This window comes from Ceratotherium simum, chromosome 21 (assembly GCF_057802395.1).
Source record: "Ceratotherium simum simum isolate JZ-2026a chromosome 21, ASM5780239v1, whole genome shotgun sequence".
Taxonomy (NCBI): domain Eukaryota; kingdom Metazoa; phylum Chordata; class Mammalia; order Perissodactyla; family Rhinocerotidae; genus Ceratotherium; species Ceratotherium simum.
In genome coordinates this window covers 27,668,453-27,682,803 of record NC_141920.1, presented here as the reverse complement: position 1 = coordinate 27,682,803, position 14,351 = coordinate 27,668,453, and the positions used below count along the sequence as shown (strand labels likewise).

General features: G+C 39.7%; 1 protein-coding gene across 6 annotated transcripts in view; it reads left to right on the top strand.

Moving 5' to 3' along the window:
• Positions 1-491: 491 nt before the first annotated feature.
• TPX2 (TPX2 microtubule nucleation factor) overlaps positions 492-14,351 on the top strand; it is a 51,105-nt gene continuing 37,245 nt past the window's right edge. The window contains exons 1-3 of one of the 6 annotated variants that reach the window (XM_004442494.3): positions 513-607; positions 3,044-3,160; positions 12,715-12,891. In XM_004442494.3, coding sequence (XP_004442551.2) covers positions 12,783-12,891 — 109 coding nt within the window. In that variant the 5' untranslated portion in view covers positions 513-607; positions 3,044-3,160; positions 12,715-12,782. Of the gene's footprint in view, positions 608-912; positions 1,177-3,043; positions 3,161-12,714; positions 12,892-14,351 lie in introns of those variants that run through there. The other 5 variants (XM_014796815.2, XM_087445436.1, XM_087445437.1 and 2 more) reach the window with 5 other exon arrangements.

The window sequence follows — 14,351 nt, the reverse complement described above, 5'->3', positions numbered from 1 at the left end:
AAGTACCCAGCAAACCGCGTTTTTAAGCCAGTAACATCAGGGCGTGGACGGGATAAAGGTTTGACAGACTCCTTCACGTTTGGTAGAGAAGCTGGGGGCGAATCTATGTTGCACACAGGGGACTCCATGTTAAAGCGAAGTGAGTTCCTATGCACATTTAAGGCACGATGCACAACTACATAGAGAATAATAAAAAACAAAATAAATGATTTTCTTCCAGGAAAGTCTTAGGGAGGCCCAGGATGCACGCCGTTCTGTTATCTAAAGCGATTCCCCATCTCTTCAGTTAGTACCATCTTTCCCAATTAGTGTGGAGCCGAGCATTCTGGGCTTTGTAGTAATTTCTTTACTAGAATTGTTCCAATGGGCTCACGCAATGCATGAGACTACATTTCCCAGGAGCCTCCCGGGCCGGTTGTTTGCTTGTACCTCACCCTGACTTCCGGCGTCGGTGCGCTCTCTAGGGCCAATCGGGAGGCTGGGATTGCCCATTTCCGGCACCCTGATTGGTGCATTCGACTAGAGCGCCTGGTTTCAAATTTTCAACGGTACTGAATGAATCCCGCGGCGGGTCTTGCGGGCGTTCAGTTGTCAGAGCTGAGGTGAGGTGAGCCGTGGGGAGAAACTGGGAGCAGCTGGGGCGCGGGCTGTCTGTCTCTAATTTTTGAACGGCTAGAGGTCGCCTCCAAGCCCCTAGCGCGGTTCGCGCCTCTAGGCCCGGGCTTCTCTGGAGGTTGGGACGCCGTCCTGGCGGGGCGGAGGGGGAGCCGGGCTTGGGCCACTCTTCTCTCCGTGACAGGATTTTCCCCTGAATTCTTTCGGGAACGGGTCTAGCGGGCTGCGTCTGGAGGTAGAGGCAGAGGCCGGCCGTGGGAAATAGGGGGAAGAAGGAGTTGCGGGAGGCTGTAGGCTGATAACAACCGTGACGACAGTTATTACCACGCACGCGTGAACTGAGCACTCTGCGTGCGTTTTCTCATTTAATTTTCGCACCAAGCCAATGAAGGAGGTGCTATTCCTAGGCCTCTTTATGGAAGAGGAAACCGAAGCCCGCAGTCCGGATACATTGCGAGAAATGGGTGAAACGGGAGCCCCGCCCTCAAGAAGTGCGGCGTTTGTGGGGGAAAACAGATGCAGTCACAAACAACTACATTTTAGAACTACTGTGTAAGAGAGGTAAATGAGGTGGAGTGAGAACGTAATTGAGGGAGAGTAGTTCCGCTTGGAGTTGTCTTTCTATTTGGGGTTTTAAATTCATTCTGTTTTATCCGTGTCTACTCAGCCGTTCCCTTTTGTATGGAATCACTAGGTATTATTGCCTAATTTCCTATCCTAGAACATTTATAGATTGGAGGGGAAGGAAAAGTGTAAATCAGGTTATAATATTGTAGGATTGTTTTACTCCCCCTATTTTCCTGATATACGTTTTTTTTCCGTACAGTTTTCTAGTACAGTAAGTTAAGTACCAAGGACTTCCCCCAGATTAGTCCTGCTCAGGACAAGACAGCATCTGAGTGTTCTACTGATTTTCTTTAAGATCATCGCTTTGTGTACTTCCAGGTTCAGCCTTGTCTTGACATCTTGGTTTTTCTTCGAATTTGTCTCACTCATCTGATGTCAAAAATTGAACTGTTTGCTGCTATAATAAAGATATTCTTGTGTTGTAGCCTCAGTGGATCACACCCCTTGTTAAGCCACCCCTAAATCGAACTTGAGTGCCCTTGGTTGCTTTGGAGGAGTACTGTTGGGTGTGTCAGTTCAGTATTGTCACTCTTGGGATCAAAATTATCGTGGCCCCCGGCTTACTTTGCTAATTAATTGACCTTTGAGGGTGTAGTGTGAGCTGAGATTGGTGTTAGATACCGTGGGTATACAGGTGTATGATGTACTCAAGGGTTTTCTGGTATGCTTGAGGACAAAAGACTGATTGAAATTGACAAGTGACAATCAGAACAAGACATGACAGCATCTGAGTGCTCTACTGTTTTGTATTGTAAGTGCCCTGGCAGTTCAGAGGTGAGGGAGATCAATGAGGCTTAAAATGGGCAAGGGTGGCTTTGTGAAGCAGGTGGGACACATTGGCTCTTGATAAGCAGAGTTTGGTGAGAAAGGGACTAGAACAGTCCTGGTGCACAGAAATCACCCACTAAATATCTGTTGAATTGGATAGGCGGGAGGCATTATCTAAATTGACTATGAAATTGCAGGTATGGAAAACTGGATTTATTCAACTAGATTGGTAAATTTGTTTAAACTTTAAAATTATTTAAATAAAATAGGGTTGTTTTGGCCAGGCTTATACTTAAGTCTGTGTATTCCAACTTTAATCAAGTTTATTTACCCTACAGTTGCAATTAAGCTTCTCCAGGAGACAGGATTATGTGGGAAGGTCCTTCATTTCTTGTTTGGGTACCAGGAGAGGTTCAGAGTTCTTCTATATCCCCTATATATTTTTTTCTTCAGCATTTCCTGGGTCTCTTTTTTTCACTTTGTGAAAAAAGTATAGATAACTGGAAGGGGTTCTGTTTTTGTTTGTTTGCATAGAGAAACTTGATTAAGGGGATTAAGATTAGTGAGGAAGCTATAAAATTGTATGTGGGAGCTTACTTCAGAAATTTTTTTTAATGCTATTTTTACTTTTTTAAATTAAAAAAAGATAGTAAAAGTTTTTTTCATATTTTAAGTGTGCCTACTATTTGTCCTGATGTTTGAATAGAATAGAAGTGCACACTACCACCGTTGGTGTCAGTCTTTCTAAATTGCAGGTTTTGAAAAGGTTACTTTAAAGTGGAATTATGTAATATCAAAGACACCAGGAGACAGCAAATGTACACTAAGAACATTTTTACACTGATGAAACAACAATCTGTTAAGAAGTTTGGCATTTAGGGGGAGCCACACTATTTAGACCTTAGCTCTCAGAAGCATTCTTTGGTTTTGAGGGTGGGTATCCTTGGTCTTCTCTAGCCCCTTCCTGTTCTCTGTTAACCTTTTTAATTACAGAGAACTTGAACCTGTTTCATCACCTTTCTGCTTCTTCCAGTTTCTTGATAAGAAGCACTCGCTAGACTTCAAGATTTCAGAAGAGTGGTGAAAGAGTATATTGTAACTTTGAGTCAAGCCTGTAGTGAGGTGGACTGGCAGACCGATTAAACTAGAGGTAAGGCTGTGTCCACAGTAAATTACATTAAAAAGGAATAAGGAAACATTAATATTAATATATCAGCTTCAAAAGTGTTTAAATAACTTTAACATCTTTATAAAGTAACACATATTTTGGAAGAAATTTATTTAATATGGAAAAGCAAAAAAATAGTATTACCCACTATCCCACCTCTCAGACAAACTATGGGTAATATTCTGATAGGTTTCTTTCCAATTTTTTTCTGTGCCTGTATTTGATTTTAAAAATCATACACTAAAAACCTTTTTTTTCATTTAATAGATTATGAACATTTTTTTCATGTCATTAAAATTTTCTACAACATAATTTTATGGTCTTAAGGTATTCTATTATATGGTTCTACCATAGTATTTTACCACTGGTAAAAAAAGAATGTATATTTTTAAGACTTTTGATACATAATGCCAAATTGCCTCAAGGGAAAATTATGCTGATTTATATAACAGTGTATATTCACACAGGCACAAATATATATATTTAAAATATGTAATATGTTTACATGGTGCAAAAATAAAAATTATATAAAAAGATCTATAGTTAAAAATCTTCCAACCCTGTCACTGTCCACCTCACTCCCTACCACCCCATAATAATCACTTTTTTAGGTTCTTGGGTTTGTGTGTGTGTGCCTGTTTCCCAAAACAGATACATTTTGAAGGATATAAATTTCTACAAGACTGATTGATTGAGATTTGAGTAGGATTGTTCCTCTTGCAGCCCCACTGTCAACCCTTACAAACTTTTTCAGCTTTTTACTAATGGAACATCAGAATGCTTTGATATTGTACAAAGATTTCCTTTTAGTAATCTACAAAGATCTGTGTCATTATTTGACCTGGAGGTAAAGAGCATGATTGATTTCTATCCAGGTCCTATTAGTCATATAAGACTGGATTGTGGTTTATAGAGTTCTATGGATAAATTAAATGAAGCAGAACTGAGTTTGTAATCTTTGAAAAAGAGTAATATGAAACTTGATAGTTTGGGAGAGAAATGATAGAAAATATATTTGCTTGAGGTTTCTGGACAGTGATGAATTAGAACAAGTGTCCATGTGTCCTGTGCTGACTTCTGAGTGCTTGGACAGTGAGGGATTGTCACTGGATTTTAAATTGACCCAATTTTGGAAGCTTCATAGATCTGTTTCTGTAAACAGATCCAATTTCCACATGGAAGTTAGCAAACATAAATGTGGAAACACACAGTCCATTAACTTCCTTCTGACTTAGTTTGTGACTTTGATTAACAGTTAAAATTGCATGCTGGATTATCTAGCCATTTACTGACTCCTGCTAATCTCTTATGTACAAAAAAAAAAAAGTAGGTGTTTTCTCCCTGGGTAAGATGAAAATGACTCAACTCGATTTACCTTGTGGTTCTGTAACAGGATCTTCTATCCCTTGTAAAAGTAGAAGACGGTGTCCCTGGGGAAATGGCACTGCTAGGATGGGACTATCTTAACTGACTACGCTTCTAGTTAATAAAGTCTTCACTTAACTCTGTTTATTCTCTTACGTTACCAATTGTTTAACTCATGATTTTTCCTCGAATAGAAATAGGCAGGACACAGCTCACAAGCTGGATAGTGAGGTGCTTGAGAACATCTACCACACCAATGTCTTTGTTTTGCTTAGGAGCTGCTAGTCCACTGCTTCAGCCCTGCTTAGAATGCACCCTATTGCAGCTCCCCCCCTCCCCGAACCTGCATCTTATGATTTATAGAGCTTGTCACGGCTAGTTATTTTTGGTTTGAGAGTGAAGAGACACAGGGGGCAATGGAGGTTAATTTCAGATGAAGGTAGAAACAGGTTGCATTGCTTCTTCTGCGGTCTTCCTCAATTGCGTACTCTTCCCCCATTCGTTTCCCCTTTCCATTGATCTCTTCCCCTAGAAAAAGTCAACATTCATTGTTAGCCTGTAGAACTCTGCAGGTCTGTCTGTATCTTTAAGGTGTCACTTCCACCAGGAAGGCTTCTCTGACCCTCCTTTACCCTGTTCCCCTTCTCTGCGCTTCCATAGTGCCCTTTGCTTATCCTCCTTATAGGAAGGATCATCCTCTATCATAATTTTCTGTATTCTCCATTCAATTGTGTGTCTCTTAAGAGAAGGGATTTATATATATCCCCTCAGTCTTTGTTTTTGGAAACAAAAATGAGCTATGTGATATGGTGGATGGCACTTAATAGGCAGTTTTAAAAGGAACCTAACTAGTTCATAGCATATGAGAGAGGCTTTTTCCTCAGGTCCATTGTAGGATTATTGGTCAGAAAGAACTATTTCTTCACTCAGAACGTTTCCAATATTTTTAGGAGTCTGAAGCTGTGGTGGATTCAGATAATTCTGAAATGTGAAGCTGATTCTCTTTCTTGGCAGCTTAATCTGTTTGGGGGAATGTGTTTGACGCATGTGCTTTTTTTTTTTTTTTTTTTTTTTAGTGAGACCTGTTGACAGAAATTCAATCTTGATTAAGGGGTGCAGGAAGGCATCCAGTTCCCACCATGCTGGGGCTCTCTCATTTAAATGGTTGGCTTTGGCCCTGGCCTATTGCATTTCCCATTAGGCCTTGTGCTCTTTAAATTTTGAAGGTTTCACATCCTAATATTGATTATTTGTGGGAGAGGCAGTGTGGTGAAACTGGCATAACCCAGCAGTTACTTTTGGTTTTGTTCAGGTGTATGTGCTATCACCCTTTACTGAGAAGAGTCAGACTTCTCAGTGGGTCTGTATTTATTTATTTATTTGTTCCTTTTTTGGGGGGGGCCGGGAGGGGGAATGGTTTCCTGAGTTGGCCATACGAGGCCAAAAGAACAGCTCAAAAGAAGCTTTTTTAAAAAGAGGTCATGTTAGAAAAATAGTACTTTGGTTTTAATGCACTTAAATAAAGATTAGGTGTGTTTAGGTTTGAGCTCCTTGCCTTTTAACCCCCACCAATCAAATGCAGTCCTAGACCTCAGAGGACATACCTCCTTTGATACTTGAATACCCTCTTCATAGTCTCTTCTACTCTAGAATATCCACTAAGAGGTTCAGACTAACCTCCATCTTATATATAGCAAAAACTTTATATGCAAGAGTACAAATTTAAAAAAACAGAAATTAAGGGGTAATGTTTTACTTTATGGGACAATTGAGCTCAGAGCTTTCTTAGTATATTTAGAATAGAGTTTTTAATTTTCCAAAGTGTTCTTTATGAACAACTTTATGAACAACTAAAAACAACTTAGTTTTTGTGTAGAGCAGAGTTTATTTTTGCATTTTTCTAATAGGTTAGTATGATTTGGTTATCTACGTCATTTTTTTTTTTTTTCCTGTGAGGAAGATCAGCCCTGTGCTAACATCTGCCAATCCTCCTCTTTTTTTGCTGAGGAAGACTGGCCCTGGGCTAACATCTGTGCCCATCTTCCTCCACTTTATATGGGATGCCGGCACAGTATGGCTTGCCAAGCGGTGTGTTGGTGCGCGCCCCAGATCTGAACTGGCGAACCCCGGGCCACCGTAGCAGAGCGAGCGCACTTAACCGCTTGAGCCACCGGGCCGGCCCCCTACGTCATTTTTGAAGGAATATTTATAGGAAAACTCTGTACATTATAGTGATTCCAGATTTTAGAATCCTATAGATCTGGTCTTAAAACTCAACACTGCTACCTACTGGTTGATGATCTTGGAGTAGTTTAACTTCTTGAAGCCTGTATCCTTATTTGTAAAATGGTGATGATGACATCTACCTTCTATATTGTTAATGCAGTTTATTTTATTTATTTATTTATTTATTCATTTTGTGAGGAAGATCAGCCCTGAGCTAACATCCATGCTAATCCTCCTCTTTTTTGCTGAGGAAGACCAGCTCTGAGCTAACATCTATTGCCAATCCTCCTCCTTTTCTTTTTCCCCAAAGCCCCAGTAGACAGTTGCATGCCACAGTTGCGCATCCTTCCAGTTGCTGTATATGGGACGCGGCCCCAGCATGGCCAGAGAAGCGGTGCGTTGGTGCGCGCCCAGGATCCGAACCCTGGCTGCCAGTAACCGAGCGCGGGCACCTAACCGCTAAGCCACAGGCCGGCCCTGTTAATGCAGTTTAAATGAGATGATTTATGTGAAGTGTCTGGTAAGGTGCTTGGCCTGTAGTAGACAGTATTTGGAAGTTGTTATAATCTATAAATGGTTTTGTCTCTTGCTTCTTGACATTTGATATTGATCTATATAAATATTTTTAAATAAATATGAGAAGCAGTGGATAGTACAGTCGATAAGAACACACCCTTTAGGGCCTATCTGGGTTCAAATCCTGGCTCTGTTACTTCTTAGCTGCGTGACTGTGAACAAGTAGTAAATCTCTCTGTGCCTCAGTTTCCTCATCTGTAAAATGAAGATAATAACAGTACTTCATAGGATTGTTGTGAGGATTTGGTGAGTTAATACATGTAAAACACTGCCAACAGTGTCTGGCATGTCATAAATACTCAGTAATTAATAGCTATTATTATTGTAACTTCTTTTTAAGTTCATATACGTTTTTATTAAATCAATACCCAGGAACATTTTGTTTTTGTACAGAAACATTAAAAAAGAAAGAGAATGTGTAGCATTTGGGTAAGTGAAGTTAGCAGCCAATTTACAGACATGTATATGAAAGCATTATTTGCAAAAATCAAGAGGTTTAACAATTATTGCTGGGTTATCAAGAATACTTAATAAAAATTCCAGGAAGCCCAGTGACTTCTGGACTGTAAATATAGATTTAGGAGGAAATAAATACTGCTTAACTAGTTCTTTAAGCTGAAAAGGTATGCATTTATATAATAAAACATATTCAAAGAATATAAAAGATCACATAGTTAAAAGTCTTCCCCTGACCCAGAACTCCCAGCTCTCTTCCCGGACCCAAATACTGTTAATACTTTTGTGTCTCCTTCCACAGTAGTCTATGTATGTACGAATGTAGATATGAGTATATGTTACCCCTTTCTCTCCTTTTAACGTGAATGAGAGCACGTACTTCTGCATTTTGCTTCTCTCACTTAATAGCTCTTGGAGCTCATTCTGTACATATCATCACATATGCAGTTACCTAATATTAAAGTTACGTAATATTTTATTATATGGTTGTGCCATGTTTATTCAACCCATCTCCTATTGGTGGAATTTGGGTTTTCAGTGTTTTGGCTCATAGACAATGCTATAGTAAACTTGCTTATACTTACATATGCATAAATACATATCTGTAAGATAAATTTCTACATTTGGCAAGATCTATCCAAAAGAAACATGCAAATTGCCCTTCAAAGAGGCTAGCAGTGTAGCTCCATAACTAAAAAAAGAAAGGAGTGTGAGGGGGTTAAATTTGAATACTTTCCAGGTGGTTTTCAGCAGCATGCTTTGGTGGAATCTTGGTTTTTAGGAGGCTAAGTGGAATTGCTGCATGTTACATTCCAGTCTCTTCCCTCCCCCAGCTTTAGTTATCTTCATTACATTCCTGCCTGGGAAGTGTTCCCAGTGACCTGGGTTAGGCATTAAGATCATGGGAATCCAAGATTTTCCCATGTCTTCCAGCATGTTTGTTCACAAGAACACGAAAACTTCCTCCTTGTAGCAGGGGAATTTTAACTACTGTCAGTCACTGGGGAATCTTTCAGTAAGGAACCTTTGAATACAAGTGTTATCAAGGAGAAGAAAGGTATCGGTAGGTCAAAAGGCAGTGATAATATCTTACAGTAGCATATTTCATGGCACTCAAAATGCCTTGTCATTTGTTTATGGGAAGTAGGTAGGCAGAAAGGTAGAGTAACTTGCTTATTGTCATATACATCTAGTAAATGCCAGAGACAGGGCTAGAATTCTGGACTTCTATGTTAGTTGGCATTATTTTTGGCTATAAGTGACAGAAAATGTGACTAAAATGGCTTATACAAAAAGAGAATTACTGTCTGGAGGTTGGTGGTTGCTGATATTTAATCATCAATGATCAGTAGCTCAGTGATGTTAGGGCCAATGTCTCTTACTCTCTTGGCCATCCACTCATGTGTACATAATGGCTGCTATAGCTCTAGCCATTAAATCTGCCTTCAAGGCAAGAAGAAAGGTGAAGGGAAAGGGCAGAAACAAGGGCTGTAGCTGTATCATTAAAGTAAGAGTTTTCCTATGAATCCCTCAGGAGATTCCTACTTCGTTCTCATTGCCCAGAACTGTCCACAGCTACTCTAGAGCTTGCAAGGTGGTGATCTGGGAGGTGACTTTCGTTATAGTGTGCTTCCTACTGTTTTGATGATGCTCAATGAAAAATATTTAATCTTGGCTTGACTTAAGCCATGTGAATCTCTAATTCTCTTTAAACTTATAGTTCATACTGTATAATTTAAATGTTGTATACTATTTTATCTTATTTATTGAGTGTGATAGGAGTTTAGCTCCTGTCTAGATTTTAAATTCCTTTGTGTCTGAGACAGATCTACTTTTTGTACGACACATAGAGTCTCATCCTTGAATGTTAGTGAGAAAGGAGCTCAGATGTCATCAAGCCCACATTTGATGGGTGCTAGCAAGTGTATAATATGAGTGGACTGCTAATAATAGCTTATTGAGTTAAATTGAATAATGAAAGTAGAAATGGGGGAGAATGAAAAATTTAGACTGAGGATAATAAAGAATCCTCTGTTCAGGGCAAAAGACAATGGAGAATGGATCTACTTGGAAATAAATATAGTACTATTTTCTATGCAAATAGATCCTTAACTACATCAACATACTTCTCTAATTCACAGAGAGAGAGGGCAGAACGATGTGGAGAGAACATTGTACTGAAGTCAGGAGCCTCAGTTCTAGATCTAGTTCTGCCTTGACATAACTGTGTGATATTGGGCAAGTCACTTAATCTCTCTTACCTTCAGCTTCCTCTTCTAGGATAGGGGTAATAATTGCTGCTTTACAGGATTGTTGAGAGTATTAGAAATAGTATGTATTTAGTACTTCATGGCACCTGGCACATATGAGCATCTTTGGTAACTGTTTTTACCGTGATCATTAGTATTATTGTTGTATGATCTTGGAGGACACTTTTTGCTTTAATTAATACTTATCTATAAACTGCAAAAGTTAGATATTATCTAAGATTCCTCCCAATTCCAAAAATGTCATGTTTCTATGCCAAGTACCTCAATTAGGGCATTGTTATAAAGGTATCTATGGAGTTCTGGCAGCAGTGAGTGAGTCCATAGGCGAGGCCATGGGAAGATGAAGTTCTCTGATGTACAGATTGATGTCACTATGTAAACCAAATATTTGTTAGAACTAATGTTTCTGAGGCACTGAAGTGCCTTCTGAATTAACCCAGTCCACTGAGAGAAGGTAATGAAATGGTGGCCAAACCACTGAGCAGCAAAAAGGTTGAGTGTAACTAATCTCATGATTCAGAGTGTAGGTATAGTGGTATAATACAGAGAAAATGAGCACTGAGGACTGTTAGTGCCCAGAATTAGTGGAGGTTTGGGGAAGTGGCACACCTCTCTGATAATGTAAGTGGGTATTACTCTTTTTCTGAGGAACATTTTCACAGTATGTATCAAGAGCCAGCAATTCCATCTTTAAGAATTTATCTTAAGGGAAGAATTATGGATGTTTACAGAAATTGAGCTACAAGAATATTATTCTGGAGGCCGGCCCCCTGGTGTAGTGGTTAAGTGCGCGCGCTCCGCTGCTGGCAGCCCGGGTTCTGATCCCGGGAGCGCATGGACGCACTGCTTGTCAGGCCATGCTGTAGCGGCGTCCCATATAAAGTGGAGGAAGATAGGCCCAGATGTTAGCCCAGGGCCAGTCTTCCTCAGCAAAAAGAGGAGGATTGGCGTGGATGTTAGCTCAGGGCTGATCTTCCTCACAAAAAAAAAAAAAAAGAATATTATTCTGGTTGTATCTTAAAAATATTGGGAAAAGCTTAAAAATAAGGGATAAATAAATTATGATACAGCCATCAATTGATGATATATCTATATTTATTGACATGGGAAATGCTCACAATGTGTGAAGTTGATTTAAAATGTCAATGATCCCATTTAAAAAAAAAGTTTGTATGTGTATATATATACAGAGAGAGGGAGAGGGTCTGGAATAGTGTGACATTGTGGATTACTATTTTTTTTATAAAAGCTTTTTGTGATCTAATTTTTTTAAAGAGCATGTATTTTTATAATAAAATAAGAGCTTAAAGAAAGGTACATAATTTAATAAACATGTATGCAAGTGATTACTGGTATCTACTTCTCTTCCAAGATAGAGAATACTTTAAGTACATGTCGTTCCCTGGATGAAGACAAATGGCTCATTGGGTTTCATAGGGAAATTATTTGCCAGGGAGTGTGGCCTCTAGGCTATTTTTCAGACTACTTCCAGCTGTTTTCTTAACCATACAGTGCTGGAGTGGAGGCTGACTTTATATTTTTTTATTTTATTTTTTTTGTGTGTGAGGAAGATTGGCCCTGAGCTAACATCTGCCAATCCTCCTCTTTTTTTGCTGAGGAAGCCTGGCCCTGGGCTAACATCTGTGCCTATCTTCCTCCACTTGATATGGGAGGCCGCCACAGCATGGCTTGACAAGCCGTGCGTCGGTGCGCGCCCAGGATCGAACCGGCGAACCCTGGGCCGCCGCAGCAGAGTGCGTGCACTTAACCGCTTGTGCCACCGGGCCGGCCCCTGGAGGCTGACTTTAAATCTACACAGATTTCCACAGGACAGAGTGTAGAACTTTGTACACAGGAGTAGGGATGAGCCCATATCTTTGACTTATTCCTTTTACCTAATCATGTGCTGCCTTTTATGCATTTTTTAAAGTCTTTTTCTTCATGCCCAGGAATAGTATTTCTATGAAAATATTTCTAAGGAAAGAGAACCTGTACTTGGCAAAACTGTATTGAGCTCTTACTATGTATGAGAGACTGTTCTAAGCACCTTGATGGATGAGGTATACACAAGTGAGTAAAATCCATCCTTGTCCTCAGGAACTTGCAGTGTACTGGGAGAGACATCTGCATAGGTTAACTCATATAAAATTGGATGGTAAACAAAGCACTATGGCTTTGGAGAGGTAACAATTATGTATGATAGTTGGGAATTGGAAAGAGTTTATAGAGAGCTGAATTGAATGATGAGTAAGATTTTGGTTGGTAGGTATAAAATTTAATGGTGTGTTTCAGAAATTGGGTAATTCAGGGCAGAGAGAGAGTAAATTGGATGTGGGGGAGGCTAGAGATGAGAAAACAGTAGATTGAGGGAAAATAATGAATGTAAAACATCTAGCACAGGGCATGACCTGTTGTAGGTACTCATCAAACTTTGCCTCTTTCTAATTCCAGCATATTTACCTCAAGAGGTGTCTTCAAGTTACCAAAAAAGAAAGGTTAACTTTTGTTTGATTTGAAAAGTAAGACATATCATCCAAGTGATTTTCAGAATTGCAAATGTGGTAGTCAAAGCAAAGTAATTGCTAGAGAATCAGTACGTTAGATTAATGTGCAGCCAAGTTTCTGAACCATTTCTTTCCTTAGAAGGTGAGCTGTTGAGAAAAGTGACACGAATACTGGGAAAAACCTGCTCTTGTGCACCAAGGGGGGGCATGATGTCACAAGTTAAAACCTCTTATTCCTATGATGCTCCCATGGACTTCATCAATTTTACATCTTTGGATGATGAGGAAGATACCCAAAACGTAGATTCTTGGTTTGGTAAGTGTCTGCTTTCTCTGGCCATTTTAAGGGTTAGTGGCTTGCTTTGCTCTGAGGACCTTTCAAAAAATAGGAGTTGCAAGAAAATAACTAAAGTATAAATTCCTTCCTGCACCAAGATACTTTGTCATCCATGATGAGATAGAAATAATTGAAATGCCCAGTATTTTGGGAATGGACTGTCAGTACAAATCAATGTTATTTTGCAGTTAAGAATAACAAATATTTAAGCTTTAGGGACATATGGGAAAATCCAGATGAAACTAAGTTAAGTGAAATTCTAGGACTCAAAGCATGTCTGTAGTGATGACAGTCACATAAAAACTTGCTCTACTGTCATTGGGCATAGAATATAATATTACAGCTAGGATATTGACATTGATACAATTCACCAGTCTTACTCAGATTTCCCCAGTTTCACTTGTACTCATTTTTGTTTATGTGTATTAAGTTTATGCAATTTTATCACCTGTGTAGGTTCGTGTATCCACCACCACAGTCAACATATCGAACAGTTCTAACGTCACAAGGATCCTAGTGTTGCCCTTTTATAACTACACTCACCTCCCTCTTGCTACATCTCTCCAATTCATTTTTAAATGGAGGGATTATGCTACTCTTAACTCAATCCCCAAACAGAGGTAGGATTGCCTGATGTTGGGTCATGTAATATGGCACAAACCCTGACACCAGGCCAACAATAAATGAGGATGTGATTATGTTTTTATATTACTTTGGAATAATACGTGAGACCAGTGGTATGTCAGGCTAGTAGTTGCTGGAGCCCCTTCATTTTATTCTTTCTCATGTCCTTATCCTCCTTATTAAGAGAAATCAATATGTGATGGGGGACAAAAATGAGTTCATTGCAGCTGCACTTATCACTTATAGTACAGTGTCCAAATGTGATGGCCTATGCCATTCTCTTGGAAAAGGACTTTAATGTTGTCCAGTGGGGATCCTGAGAGGAGGTGTCTGTTGGAAGTGGCATGGGAGAAAGAGTGGGTAAGAGGGCCAGCTGCCCTATAGGAGTCTTCCCCATGCCCCTGCTTCACTGAAACCCTGAGGAAAAGGCTGGGTTGTCTGACTACCTCTTTTTCTATGGTTTTTAAAACTAAAAAAGGAAATACAGTGGTCCCCCCTTGTCCCTGAGGAATATGTTCCTTGTTGATTATTTAGATGATGATGCTCTTCTTCACAGAGGAGAAGGCTGTATACATATATATGTTAACAACAATAACTTCTCTTTGGCATATCCAAATTGCCAGCATCACTATTCTTGTGCTTTGGGGCCATTATTAGGTAAAATAAGGGTTACTTGAGCACAAGCACTGCGATACCATGACAGATTTGATAACTGAGGCAGCGTATACAGAGTGGATACACTGGACAAAGGGATGATTCTTGTCCTGGGCAGGACAGCGGAACTGTGCAAGATTTCATCATGCTATTCAGAAGAG